Here is a 14,123-nt window from a genome sequence, read left to right on the forward strand (position 1 = left end):
GGCTTCGTGTTGATGTGTTTGGGGCTGTGTAGGGATGGGTGGAGGAAGGGGAAAGTGAGGATGGGGTATGAGTCTGAAATTGTATGAGTATGATGTATTGTATGAAATTGTATGAGTATGATGTATGAGTCTGAAATTGTGTGCATCGAGGAATGCTGCTGTAAATTTCGTTGTGCGTGCACAATGACAATTTAAAAAATGCTTATAAACAAGATAATAGGTAACTGTCCTCCTTGCAGCTGTAGGTGGGTCCAATTAATGTTGCCTCCTAGTGTCCCCCCTCCCCTTTATTCAATCAGTAAGGATTTAAGGATAGTTCTTTGTTTTACGGGGGGAGATCAAAATGGATGTAGCAGGGGGAGAGGGGCAGCTAAGGATACTAGCCTCCAGGCAGTCGTGTAGCTGCCACAGGACAGGAGGGGGGGCGCACGCCCCGGTTGCGTGCCATTGGGGTCACATGGGAGTGGAAAATCACCCCCACCCCCCCTCCCTCTCACATCCTTGCTCTGCCCCACCACCCAGGCCCCACAGCCCAAAGCAGCCTGGCCGGAGCAGGCTGCTTTTTCAGTCGGCTGCTCTTTGCAGCTGGCTAAACGAAGGTAAGTGGGGTTGGGGGCGGGGTCCATGGGGGGGCGGGGCCTGGGTGCCATTTTGCCCCAGGCACCACTTCCTCCTCCCCCCCATGCCTCTGCCCCTACAGAAAATGGATGCTTTGGAGGATGGACTCTGTGGCCTTGGATCCTAATGGCATTGCATCCCTGTCCTCTACAGGTTCCACCCCCACATCTCCAGATAGTCTCCCCCCATTCCCTGCTAGTGGCTGGGGGGGGGGGGAGTGTCTCGCAATCCTAAGCGTAGTAGTAGGGACAATGGAAGTTCCCAGTCCTTCTCACCAGTTTATCCACCTGTTACCGCTGCTGCTCAGGTAACATTAAGTGATTTCAGCTCAGGCAACGTAATGAGGCGCAGGAAGCCGGTGTACTTCGAAAACAGAATATTTTATCCGAAAGTGGTTGCTACAGCTCAGGCAGGGGAATCGCCCTCCCGTAGCCAAGCGCAGGACCTTTTATGCACAAAGATCAAAAGAGGGCAAGGGGGCAGGTAAGGGGGCAGACCCTTACCTTGCAACAATAAAGAAACATCAACACATTAAAGCGAGGTACAATTACAACTTTGTGAATGGACCCATGAGATCTCGCTGTCAGGCGTCTTCCCGCGAGACTTTAAGATAGTGCTGAAGCAGGGAGCGGAGAGTGTCCATTCATAAAACTGGGTGAGACTGTTAACACACCCAGGTATCTGGTTATCAGATGGGCTGCTTCCTTGAGTTATGTCCTGAGGCTCCCGCGCCTCAGTCCCGCAACCACGGCTGGGATACCTGGAGTGCCGTCATCAGATTCAATTCGTAATTCCAAAAGGGTCTTTGTTTTTGCTAAAGAGATTTACCGGGTGCCATCATGACAGTCTTGGGACCCCCCAAGTTTGGTGCAGTTTGGTTTAGGGGGGTCCAAAGTTATGGACCCTCAAAAGGGTAGCCCTCATCTCCTTAGCAAAGAATGGGGGATGGGGCACCCCCTTTGAGTGTCCATAACTTTGGACCCCCTAAACCAAACTGCACCAAACTTGGGGGGGGTCCCATCAGGACAGTTTCCACATGATACCCTGAAATTTTGGTGCCGATACATCAAAAATTCGCCCCCTGCAGGAACATCCCCGAAATTTGCCCAAGAATCTTTTTTCTGCATTGAGTTTTCTGTATTGCTGTCAATGGTGATTGCAGGCTGGGGGAGGCACATTTCTAAAGTCACAGTCTCAGAACTTTCAGGGTCTCATCAGGAGACTGCCCTGATGATACGCTCCAGGTTTGGTGCAGTTTGGTTCAGGGGGGCCAAAGTTATGGACCCTCAAATGTAGCCCCCATCTCCTATTGGAAACAATGGGGGATGGGAAACTCCCTTTGGGAGTCCATAACTTTGGACTCCTTGAACCAAACCTCACCAAACTTGGGGGGTAGCATAAGGACAGTTGGTGCTGATATGTCTAAAAATGCACCCCCTGCAGGCACCAATGTCCTGGTGCAAAAAAAATTGGTCGTGGTGGAGTGGCCGCCCATGGGTGGGGCGGGGGGGCATCCAACTCAGGTTTTGCCCAGGGCTACAGTTTGCCTTGTTATGCCCCTGGTAGAAGGGGAAATCATGGAGTAAATATCCCTTTGGAGCCTTCATTGCCACTGCAAATGCCTTTGTGTTCGCTGAGGCAATGAGAAGAACCAAGAGATCCAACTCCATGTGGAAGCAACTTTCGCATCTTGAGTCCATGTGTTGTATTGCATGTTATTTTGAGGGATGTTGTTTTTGATAAACCCCAATGGGCCACCTGCAGAGATAGTAAATGCCAAGACTTTGTAGCTCTACATTCTGCAAAAAGCTCAGCAATCAGTTGATCCTGCTCCACAACTATTGTTCCCTCTCCGGTATATCTATGGGCCTTGGGGAACTACCTTCAGAGGGTTAACTGGCAAAGATTTGCTTTGGGACACTCCAGTGGCTTTGACGCTCATTGGCAAAGACAGATGAAAACCTTGGCTTCTCCAACAGGAAGCTGAAAGGACACTGTTCTTGTACATTGACTGGCTTTGGCAAGATGAGGTTGAGTGAACATCAAGCCTTTGGCTTCCATAGACATTGAAATATTTTGACTCGGTGATTTTCGCCCACACTAGTAAACATATCTGCCTGATTATCCTTTGCTCCTACCAGCCGTTGGGTAGCTGTATGGAGCATGGCAGCAGCAAGGATCAGAGGCATAGTGAAAATGGAGCCTGGGACAAAATCTGAGCTGCGCCCCCCACCCCACCCCATATGAGCGGCTACCCCCCCCCACCATGACCAAACAACATTTTTTGCACCAGGTCATCTTGGTAGCGGAGTCAGAAATGAATTATTCAATTTCTGATCTTGCTGTTTAATAAAGGTGAAATTATGTTTTCTTTCTTTGTAAGTTAGATAGGAACAAGTTGTATTAGGTAGAATGTAGGAATTAAAGTTGTATTCTGTATTTGTATCTGTATGGAACCTCCTTTGCCCAAGGCAGGAATCCACCCCTGCTCCACCTGGGCACGACCCTTTCATTTGCAAAACCCATGAATGGACGTTTGGCAAAAGGGCCAAAAAACTGTTGAGAAGTCAGACAAACGAGAACGATGAACAGCTACAAGGATTTTCAGCAGCTCTGTAATCTTTAATTCTGTGCTGGTTTCTGTTTAACTGCCCAAATGATGCCGCTGAAACCAGCGGTGCCCTCTCTCCTTGAAAGCGACGCCAAGCTAACATTTAACCATGATGTGCGTCAAGGGATGGCCTCAGCAGTCAACAGGTGACTTCTTCCTCCCTCCCTGAATGAGCAGACAACTTCCATGCTCTGCCATTAACCCCCAGTCAGTGAAGATGTGTCAAGGAGCAGCCAGAGCCCTTCGGATCTTTGAGGGAAATGGGTCAGGAATCAGGAAGCCAGGCTGGTTACTGTTTTGCTAGCACAACGTGCGTCACTGCTAAGGCGAGAGACTGCAGGTTGGCCCGCAGCCTCAGAACAGACCTTTCCTTCTGCAGAGACAAAGTGTTCTCCTTGCATCACCTACAAATTCCTCGTCAGAAAAGTTGGGTGATCCGGGCCCCTTCGATTCGCCTGGCCTGGTGTTTTGCGCAAGACCGGCACAAGTGTCACTGGATCAGGCTCTGCTGGACTGTGGAACTGACGGCAGCATAGCAGGAGAGAAGGGATGGAAAGGGAAATGGTTAATACAGTCCTACAAAGAGTTACATGACACTTCTTAGCAATATTAAAGACCGGGTGGATTTTTCTGCTTACCAGCTGGCTACCCTGTCTGCAGTTTTCCCCCCCCGGGGCCTTTTTAGTGGTGGCCCACACCTTACTGAACGATTTTGCATAAGAGATCAGAGGGGCTTCTGTCTCGCTGGCTTTTTAGAAGGCTGTAAAAATCGAATTATTCCACAAACTGTGTTGGTCAGTTCTTTGTCTAGGCATAAACAGGAATGTTTGGTGACTATAAATCACAATGTTTAATATGACTTCAAAAAAAAAAAACACACATGAAGAAAAGCTCTTTCTGTACTCAAGCACTGGGATCTCAAGAAAAAGATTATTCCAAAGCAGCAGAAATTAATCAGGTGCATCCAGTGGTGGGATCCAAAAATTTTAGTAACAGGTTCCCTCGCCAGCCCCCCCCCTCAGCAAAGGGGGCAGAGGCGTACCTAGGCAAACCTGAGCCCTGGGCAAAATCTGAGTTGGATTCCCCCCCCCCCCCCGGGCAGCCACCCCACCACGACCCCCAAAAATTTTTTGGCACCAGGTCATTTCTAAATCATCATCACATTATAGAAAATGCCCCAACTCACAAATCTGAACCCAGCAATGGTGAAACACACAGGTTCTTGGATAGAGACGGGTGAGATAAAAGGGACGAAAGGCTGAGAATCCATGAATTGCAGTACCTGGAAGGGATTAACCCAGTTCAGGGAGTTACATTATTAGTCGCAATCGCTATATGGAACCTTCGCGTTCAAAGGCAGGATGCCTCTCGGGGAGGCGAGGGCGTGGAGGCGGAAAAGCGGACCCAATGAGCAACCCCCTCTCGGCACACACAAATAATTAGTAACCCACTCTCGGGAACTGGTGAGAACCTGCTGGATCCCACCTCTGGGTGCATCCAAGAAAGGGATGCTCCCCAGGCTCTGAGAGCTCAGCTGAATCGTTCTGGGTTTTTGATTGATTTTTTTGTAAGCCGCCCTGAGTCCAACGTTGGGGAAGGGCGGCACGTGTAAATCGAACAAACAAACGTTCCCTGCTCCGAGGTATCAAAAACAGGCTGATGCTTGCGAGGGAAGGGCGGGGAAAGTTACAAACTCCTCCCACGTGACGTAGAGGTGAATAAAGCACCGGCGCTACTTCTTTAACATCAGCTATCCAATGACAGTTGCGACCATATCGTCCAATGGGAATCCTCCCCCGTGTGCCTTGGTTGCCTTGGGAACCGCCGCGAACCTGCCCAGCGAAGCTCCGCCCCGGTTCCCAAGGCAGCCAATGGCCTCCAAGAGGCGGCGGCCCCAATCACCAATCGCAGGGGGGGGGGGGAAGCGAGCGACTGTGCCCGCCCCTGCAGGAGTCCGGGTGATGTTGTTCTTCCGGTAAGATGGCGGCCTCCAGAGTGGCCAGCGAGGCGGAAGCGGGGCTGGAGTCGGTCTGCCCGCAGGATCTGGGGTTATTCGCGGATACTTTTCCGGCGGAGAGCCGTTACCGGTTTTGTGGGCACGAGCTGAATATTGCTCAGCACCACGGGAGCCGGCTGGGAGTGGCTGCCCCGGTCTGGGAGGCGGTGAGCCTGAGCGCGGCGCCTTGTTATTTTGCATAAATGACAGATAGACATATACTGCAGGTGAAGATGTGTCGGTGTCCGAAGAGCATAGGTGTCAAATTCGCGGCCCTCTAGATGTCATGGACTACAGTTCCCATCATCCCCTGCCAGCATCATGCTGGCAGGGGATGATGGGAACTGTAGTCCATAACATCTGGAGGGCCACGAGTCTGACACCTGTGATGTAGTGTGTCTGAGCTAGAATCACCAGGCGCATATGTGTCTTTCCTATGCATCTTTATTATGTTCATTCTTCAAGGAGCTTAGAGTGATCCTCCCCCTCTATTTTATATTCACAATAGCCCTTTGAGGTAGGCTTGGCTGAGAGAGAGAAGAAGAAGAGTTTGGATTTATATCCCACCTTTCTCTCCTGTAAAGAGACTCAAGGTGGCTTACAAGGTCCTTTCCCTTCCTTCCCTACAACAGACACCTTGTCAAGCAGGTGGGGCTGAGAGAGTTCTCTGACCAGCCCAAGGTCACCCTGCAGAAATGTAGGAGTGCAGAAACACATCTGGTTCACCAGATAAGCCTCTGCCGCTCGTGGAGGAGTGGGGATTCAGACCCGGTTCTCCAGATTGGAATCCACCTGCTCTTAACCACGACACCACAATGTATGGCGTGGTTTTGAACCAGGCTCTCCTAGCACAACAGTGACATTACACTGATGCTTGTCGACTTAATTAAGCTGTGAGCTTAGGTAGGATTACTTCTTCTCTGAAGAGCTGCTTGAGGCAGGTAAAGACAGCATCAATTATGTATATCAAAAACAATTGTTTGCTCTATTATGTCATACAGGTATTCCTAAAATCCTGTTTTCAAGATAAGATACTTCAGAAAAGGTTGCAGCAGTATCTAAGATCTTCACATAATGTAGGAAATAAAGGTGGTGTGTACACTATGGGAGACAAAGGAAAACCCGAACTGGTGAACAAAGGTGAACAGGTTCACTTAGATAAGACCATAAGAACAAGCCTGCTGGATCAGACCAGAGTCCATCTAATCCAGCATTCTGCTACTCGCAGTGGCCCACCAGGTGCCTTTGGGAGCTCACATGCAGGATGTGAAAGCAATGGCCTTCTGCTGCTGTTGCTCCTGAGCACCTGGTTTGCTAAGGTGACAGGTGGTAGCGCTAGAAATAGGAATAAGGCAGTGGGGGTATAAATGGGGTAGGGAGAAGAGAGCATCAGGTAAAGATAGTCAATATGACAGTGTGGTTATTGAACCATACTCTGGTAGACCTGTATGCGCGCTCGTGCGCGCATGCGCACGCACACACGCTTTGCCATGAAAGTTGCTTTATGATGTTCTCTCTCAGCCTGACCAACCTTGCAGAGGAGCTGTTAGAATAAAATAGAGAAGGTATGAATATTGCTTTGAGTTATTTGAAAGAAGGCTGTTTTGAGAAAGAAAGCGAGAAGTATGTAATGGAGTAAGTTAAAGGTATCACAGCAAATTTGACTAAAAGCTTATTTATTTATTTATTTATTTATTTCTAAACCGCCCTCCCCCTAGGGGCTCAGGGCGATGAACAGTGATAAAAACAGCTTAAAAACGTAACATTAAAAACTAATTAGCAATATAAAACCCAGAACCATACAGCATCAGATGGCGTATCACCCTCCCTACCTTTATGCCCACGGGAGGCCAGATGTATTTAACCAGGCTGGCCAAATGCCTGACAGAACAGGTCCGTCTTACAGGCCCTGCGGAAACTCTGCAGGTCCTGCAGGGCCCTGATCTCCCTTGGAAGCCTGATCCACCAGGTAGGGGCCAGACCTGTAAAAGTCCAGGCCCTTGTAGAGGCCAGCCTGATAGCTTTAGGGCAGTGGTGGCGAACCTATGGCACGGGTGCCAGAGGTGGCACTCAGAGCCCTCTCTGTGGGCACGTACAGAGTCCCCCACCCCCACACACACATCTAGGCTGGCCTGGGCTCGATTATTAGCATTAAACCTAAGACCTAGTTTTGGGGAAGCAGTGTAGGGAACCCTGTTAAGCGCTGTTAAACCCCACTGATTTTCATGCAAAGAACTAAAGCGTGATCCTTTACCTGGAAGTAAGCTCAGTTGCTGGCAATGGGGCTTGCTTCTGAGTAAACCCTCCTAGGGGCATGATTTACCCGTTGGAAGAGTTGTACGGTGGCTTCAAAGCAAAGCCACTGACTACCACCAAGCTTACTCCTGAGTAACACACGCCTCAGAGCCAACTGTTTTTCTAAACTGAAACCTCGGTATTCAGGTTAAATTGCCGTGTTGGCACTTTGCGATAAACAAGTGGGTTTTGGGTTGCAATTTGGGCACTCGGTCTCGAAAAGGTTCGCCATCACTGCTTTAGGGCCAGGGATCACCAGGAGGTCCTCCTCCAATGAACGGAGGGGCCTAATGGGGCAATATGGGGAGAGGCGGTGTCGCAGGTATGCAGGTCCAAGGCCGTGAATGGCTTTGAAGGTCAAGACCAACATTTTAAACATGACCCGGAACTCGATCGGCAGCCAATGCAGATGGTATAGGACCGGAGTAATCCAGTCCCTGCTCGATGCTCCCATAAGAAGCCTGGCTGCCACGTTCTGTACGAGTTTCAATTTCTGGATCAAGGCTAAAGGCAAGCCCGCACAGGCAAGCTTCTTTACTTGTGTTGATGCCTGGAAAAGATAAAGATCTCTTGATATTAAAATCAAGCAGTTATATCTGTGGATTTGCTGTTTCTGTAATGCAGATGGTTCTTTCTTTAGAGAGTTACCTGTTTCATTCTTGCTACAGCACTTTTGATTTAATTCAGGCATCTACATTATGAAATTAGTTGACATAATTCACTTCTAAGGGATTTGCACAATCTTTCATCACAGGTAATTAAAGAGCAACCAGATTGATGAAGATGATCCTGTTGTACTCTAAAAAATGAAGAATTCTGTACATTTGCTGATATTGAATATATTCTTTGAATTGTCTGATTCATTCTAATGAAACTTTCTTTCTTATATCTGGCTAAGGCTCTGGCCCTCTGTGATTATTTTGAAGAGCACAAACTGAACTTCTGGGGCAAGAAGGTTCTAGAACTGGGCGCTGGGACTGGCATTGTGGGCATCCTTGTATCCCTCCTTGGTATGTAGAGTTGTCTACCCAAAAGCAATAAGGTTTGTGAAAATTTCTGATGGAGATACCCAACAGCAACCACCAACCATGTCTTGATTTCCTTCTGAAAACAGCATTGTTTCGATAATGGTGGAATCTTGCATATTCCGAGCTACAGATACATATTACAGTGATGCACAAGGTGACACATGAACTAGGGTGGCCTTAGGGTTTCCAGCAGGCCTGGATAAAAATTCCATGTCCCCTTAATTGAGGCTTAGTGTGTGGATAGGGCAAGGTGGGACTTTTGTCCAACCAGTTGTCTGATTGGCTGTTGGAGATTTGATTGGCTGTGCAATTTTTTTTTAAACATAGCTTTGGCAGCTAGATATCAGCTGCCACCACAGCACAAGGATTTTCACTGTGTAAAAGAAAATGAGTTGGGGCGGCCATTGTGTGCCTGACTCCAACTCCTGTGGCAGCCAAGTTGTAACTGTTGCCCACCACACTGTGTCAGAATTCAAAGCTGCTCACAGGCTCAAAAAGTTTGGAGATCCCTATTTTTATGGAGCCAAGGAACAGGGAGGGCCATGTTCAGGTCTCACCTCTTATTCGCTAGGCAAGCTGCTTCTTTAACTTCAACACCACATTTGCAATATAGGACTCTTACTGGCTTACCTTGCAAGGTTGTTGTGAAGGTAATGTGCATAAGAATACTTCAGTCATTTGGAATTATCGTAGTAATGCTTAGTTGTTTTAATTCTGGACCCATTCTTGTAGAAAACCCTTGGCAGATAGTTGTTGAAGGCTAAAATTTGATGCTGGCACCTGAAAGGTTGGATTTGAGTCAGCTTGTGTAGAATGTGACACCTGAGACAAAATACTGCATTCCTTGAAGCACCAAATTGTTTTGGTTTCTTTGCTTTTATGGAATGCAAATCTCTGGCTCTCATGGACTTGGTGTTGCAGGAGTCACAAGATAAAGAAAACGAGGCACATCCTGCCCCATTAAAATCGCTGGGATTTAAGTATAGAGGTAAGAATTCAATGGAAAAAAGAGTTTGAGATTGTACGTGTTGAAGCCTCATGTGTCACTCTATGCTCTCATGGATGGTTTTTTAAAAAAAATATTATAAGCTGAAATTTCTTTTAATTGCTTTGATCTTTTTAGCAAAAGAACTATTTAATTCGCAATAACCTGTTTTGCATGTTGGATTTGGATTTGGGCATCTTAGTTGATAGTTCCATGGGAATGTCAACTCAATGCATGGCAGCTGTGAAAAAGGCAAACTCTATGCTGGGGATAATTAGGAAAGGAATTGAGAATAAAACTGCAAAGATTGTCATGCCCTTATATATAAAAGAAGCAGTTAGGTGCGACTCACACTTCTGGAGTACTGTGTGTTCAGTTCTGGTCGCGCAAGCATCTCAAAAGGATAATTGAGGGGAGATAGAAAAAAAGGGCAGAGAGAGGGCAACAAGGATGATTGAGGGACTGGAGCACCTTCCTATGAGGAGAGGCTGCAGCGTTTGGGACTCTTTAGTTTGGAGAGGAGGCATGCTGGCTGAGGGGGATATGATTGAAGTCTACAAATTATTATGCATGGGGTAGAAAATGTTGACAGAGAGAAATTTTTCTCTCTTTCTCACAATACTAGGAACCAGAGGGGCATTCATTTTGAAAATGCTGGGGGGAAGAATTAGGACTAATAAAAGGAAACACTTCTTCACGCAACGTGTGATCGGTGTTTGGAATATGTTGCCACAGGAGGTGGTGATGGCCACTAACCTGGATAGCTTTAAAAGGGGCTTGGACAGATTTATGAAGGAGAAGTTGATCTATGGCTACCAATCGTGATCCTCTTTGATCTGAGATTGCAAATGCCTTAACAGACCAGGTGCTCGGGAACAACAGCCGCAGAAGGCCATTGTTTTCACATCCTGCATGTGAGCTCCCAAAGGCACCTGGTGGGCCACTGCGAGTAGCAGAGAGCTGGACTAGATGGACTCTGGTCTGATCCAGCTGGCATGTTCTTATGCATAACCATAGATTTAAGTATTCAGATGAAGGGGTATGCAACCATGGTTTGACCTGCAGACCATGGTTAAGAATTATGTCTTCAATGAGCAAACAGTGATTGGCTGTTTTTTTGCTTCTTTGCTTGCAAGTTGACAAGTAGGTCCTGGGGGCAGGCCTGGGCAAGCTAACATAATATCTCACTGTGCATTTGGGATGTTTACCAAGTTTGGCTACATACTCTGGTTAAGCGTGGTCTGCACTGGATCACTGTTTACAAAGGCCATGTGTTTGGAGGTTGGAATATCTGTAGGCCCCTTTAGATATTTTCTCCGTAGCTTTCCAGCATATTCCTGACCTAATCACGTACCCAACTTTCTGCCCTTATCTAGCTTTGGAGAAATTTCCAGCTCTACAAGAATTCAATATCTGCTTCCTAACAAAGCACAGAGCATTCTAAAATGTACATACTAGTGTATAACAAATTGCTGTTTTTACTGTGTGTTATGAAATAGATGTGGAGGGTGTTATTAATGTGTAGAGCATAATTTTTTTTGCTGTTTATTTATGTTGTCTTTCTGCCATAATGTATTGTGATGGAATTGTACTGTAAAACTAGCAGCATCACACCTACATGTTAAAATGGTCTTTGATCGCGGATGGGAAACCAAAAGGCCATGGAAATGTACCCAAGACAGGAAGATGCCCAAATAAGGCACTTCGAGGGCTTTGGGTAACCACATGGCAAGGAGGAAAGTTTTCTTGGAAAGTAAAGGACAAAGATCTAGGTCACATTATGGGCTAAGCTAAGAGGAGCATCTCTTAGGCAAGAGGTCCCAACAAGACCTAAGAATGTATTCAGCTGAGCAATCTCTGTAACTGCATTTATGTTTTATTTCTTTTATTTCTGTTTTTCAATAAATCTTTGAGAACTCAGCTGGTCTGGAGTCATTGGAGGGAAAAGGACCCGGGATTGGGGTGAGATAGCGTGGCTCTCCCAAGCTTGATCTCAACCTCAATCATCATATGGTGGCAGCGGTGGGATGTATATGAAATGTCTTGCAACCAAAAATGCTCGAAGAAATTAGGTGTTTCAAAAAAGCTCGATGGGCTTTTGAGGAGCTGCTCATTTGGGATGCTTCTTATACTTCCTAGAGTTTTAAGCAGCCCAGGAAAAAATGTAGATGGAAAAAAGATTTCATAAAGTCAGAGGCCGAGAATACTTAATAAAAATTTGATTGCTCATTGATAATGTACATGCAGGAATAGAGTTTAGCAGCTGAGTATCTCGTTTCTTCTCTTCCTCAGGAGGAGACGTGACAATCACAGATCTTCCCATAGCCTTGAAGCAGATAGAGGAGAATGTCCACCGAAATTTGCCCATGGAGCGTCTGGCTCGAACAAAAGTGTGTGCACTCTCATGGGGTCTGGACCACATGGAATTTCCCAGTAATTTTGACTTCATCTTGGGTGCAGATATTATCTATCTCAAGGACACCTACCCTTTGCTGATCAGGACTCTGCAGCACCTGTGTGGTCCTCAATCTACTATCTACCTGTCTTCCAAAATGCGCCAGGGACATAGTACCGTGTTGTTCTTTGAAACACTGCTGCCCGTGCACTTCACCTCAAAGCTTGTCTTTAGGGATGAGAGTGAGAATATTAACATTTACAAAGTGACCCAGAAGAGTAACATCTGACAATAAATATGTCACTTGGTGAACAATAACAACCCTTTTATTTAGGGCCATTAATCCACAAAGCTGTAGGTGGTTGAACTCTTCAATCATGTCCTTTCTCTTCCATTTGGTGAACATGTCCGTTCGCTTCATTAGAGTATTTCAGTACTACAAATCTCTGGATTCCTTAAGAGATTTCAGATCCCAGCAAGGCTTGCAAATCTGCATTTTCACTGTGGTTCACCAGACGCAATAGGTTATTTCCATTCCAACCATCTTGGTTCTCCAGTCCTCCAATAGGCTCCCTATCTTGGCTTTCGATTTCCTGGTCAAGAAATTCTGCAGCTGTACAGTTCTGCCTCCTAGGGAATAATTTTGCAGTGTGGATCTGACTGGCAAGAATTGCTCACCTTTCTTCTTCTGTGGAAGTGACTGTGAGAGTGAGGCAGAAAACTCCAGGGCTGCTACTCCACAGAAATGATTCTCCATGTTGACACTATTACAGATACAGAGGCATTTGCGGTGGCAGCAGAGCATCCACACAGTGATCCATTGCAGCAATATACCTGTTTCCAGCTTATATCGTTTTTAAAAGTCTGTAGCCCTTATTGTGATGGAGTTATAAGATGAAATTAACAGCCTCCACCTTTCTGATTTGTGTGTGGGGGGGGGGGGATTGTGGCTGTAGTGGAAAAATCCTGATTTGGGTTGCAACAACCCCCCCCCCCCCCACCCCAGTTCACACTTTGGAATCCAAATGATGTCTAAAGGTGCTTTGACTATGATTTCTTCCAAAAAAGATCGTACCAAATTAAGGCTCATTCCGCACAGGCAGAGTAATGCACTTTCAAACTGCTTTCAGTGCTCTTTGAAGCTGTGTGGAATAGCAAAATCCACTTGCAAACAGTTGTGAAAGTGGTTTGAAAACGCATTATTTTGCATGTTCGGAAGGAGCCCAGATTTGGAAAGATTTAAAGGGTGGGGGTGGGGGGTGAGATGGCATTGTGCAGACGCTTCCTGAAACCATGGTGCTGTGAGAAAGCCACGGTGAAACAAAAACTTGCATGTGGAAACCATCCAGGCAGGTGGAGCGGAAAATAACAGATCCTTAAAATCCTTGTAAGGGAAGAGGATGGCTTCTATTCGTCTTCCAGTGTCTGGAAGTGTGCATCATGCTTACCCAGAAGAATGGACTTTTTAGCACTTGTTCCTAGTTCTATATTGTATATAGATGAAAAACCAAAGTTATACATAATGTCCTTTGTGAATAAAAACGTGAGATTGGAGCAACTGAACTGGAACAATGCCTGAGTGCATTAAGATACCAATGATGCCTTAGTTGCCATTTGAGATATACTTTTTTTAAACAAGGGTTCTGTATTTTCATTAAAAAGTGTCTGCATTTGTAAAGGAGTACTTAAGGTTAATTTGTATATGCCTATGAATCATGAGCCCTTTGGGGGTGGGCGGTTTATCAAATGTAAATAATAATAATAATAATAATAATAATAATAATAATAATAATAATAATAATAATAATAATGTCTCTTCAGTGGCGTAGGAGGTTAAGAGCTCGTGTATCTAATCTGGAGGAACCGGGTTTGATTCCCAGCTCTGCCACCTGAGCTGTGGAGGTTTACCTGGGGAATTCAGATTAGCCTGTACACTCCCACACACGCCAGCTGGGTGACCTTGGGCTAGTCACAGCTTCTCGGAGCTCTCTCAGCCCCACCTACCTCACAGGGTGTTTGTTGTGAGGGGGGAAGGGCAAGGAGATTGTAAGCCCCTTTGAGTCTCCTGCAGGAGAGAAAGGGGGGATATAAATCCAAACTCCTCCTCCTCCTCCTCCTCCTCCTCCTCTTCTTCTTATTCTTCTTCTTCATTTTCACAAATACACTTACACACTGCCCTGTCTTTAACTTCTAAA

The 14,123-nt window shown here is 46.4% G+C and overlaps 1 protein-coding gene and 1 long non-coding RNA gene across 2 annotated transcripts; one reads left to right on the forward strand and one right to left on the reverse strand.

Annotated features, from left to right (window-relative positions):
* Positions 1 to 3,219: 3,219 nt before the first annotated feature.
* On the reverse strand, positions 3,220 to 4,572 carry LOC125430206. The gene is made up of 2 exons (XR_007244107.1): positions 4,512 to 4,572; positions 3,220 to 3,750 (listed from the first exon to the last, which is right to left on the reverse strand). It is a non-coding gene; the product is annotated as an uncharacterized LOC125430206 (long non-coding RNA).
* Positions 4,573 to 5,209: 637 nt separating this feature from the next.
* Positions 5,210 to 13,606, forward strand: EEF1AKMT3 (EEF1A lysine methyltransferase 3). Its single transcript, XM_048492112.1, has 3 exons — positions 5,210 to 5,392; positions 8,419 to 8,530; positions 11,826 to 13,606. Exons 1-3 carry the CDS (start codon positions 5,210 to 5,212, stop codon positions 12,215 to 12,217), a joined length of 687 nt encoding a protein of 228 aa, XP_048348069.1. The 3' UTR covers positions 12,218 to 13,606.
* The last annotated feature ends 517 nt before the right edge of the window (positions 13,607 to 14,123 follow it).

This window comes from Sphaerodactylus townsendi, linkage group LG03 (genome assembly GCF_021028975.2).
Source record: "Sphaerodactylus townsendi isolate TG3544 linkage group LG03, MPM_Stown_v2.3, whole genome shotgun sequence".
NCBI lineage: Eukaryota > Metazoa > Chordata > Lepidosauria > Squamata > Sphaerodactylidae > Sphaerodactylus > Sphaerodactylus townsendi.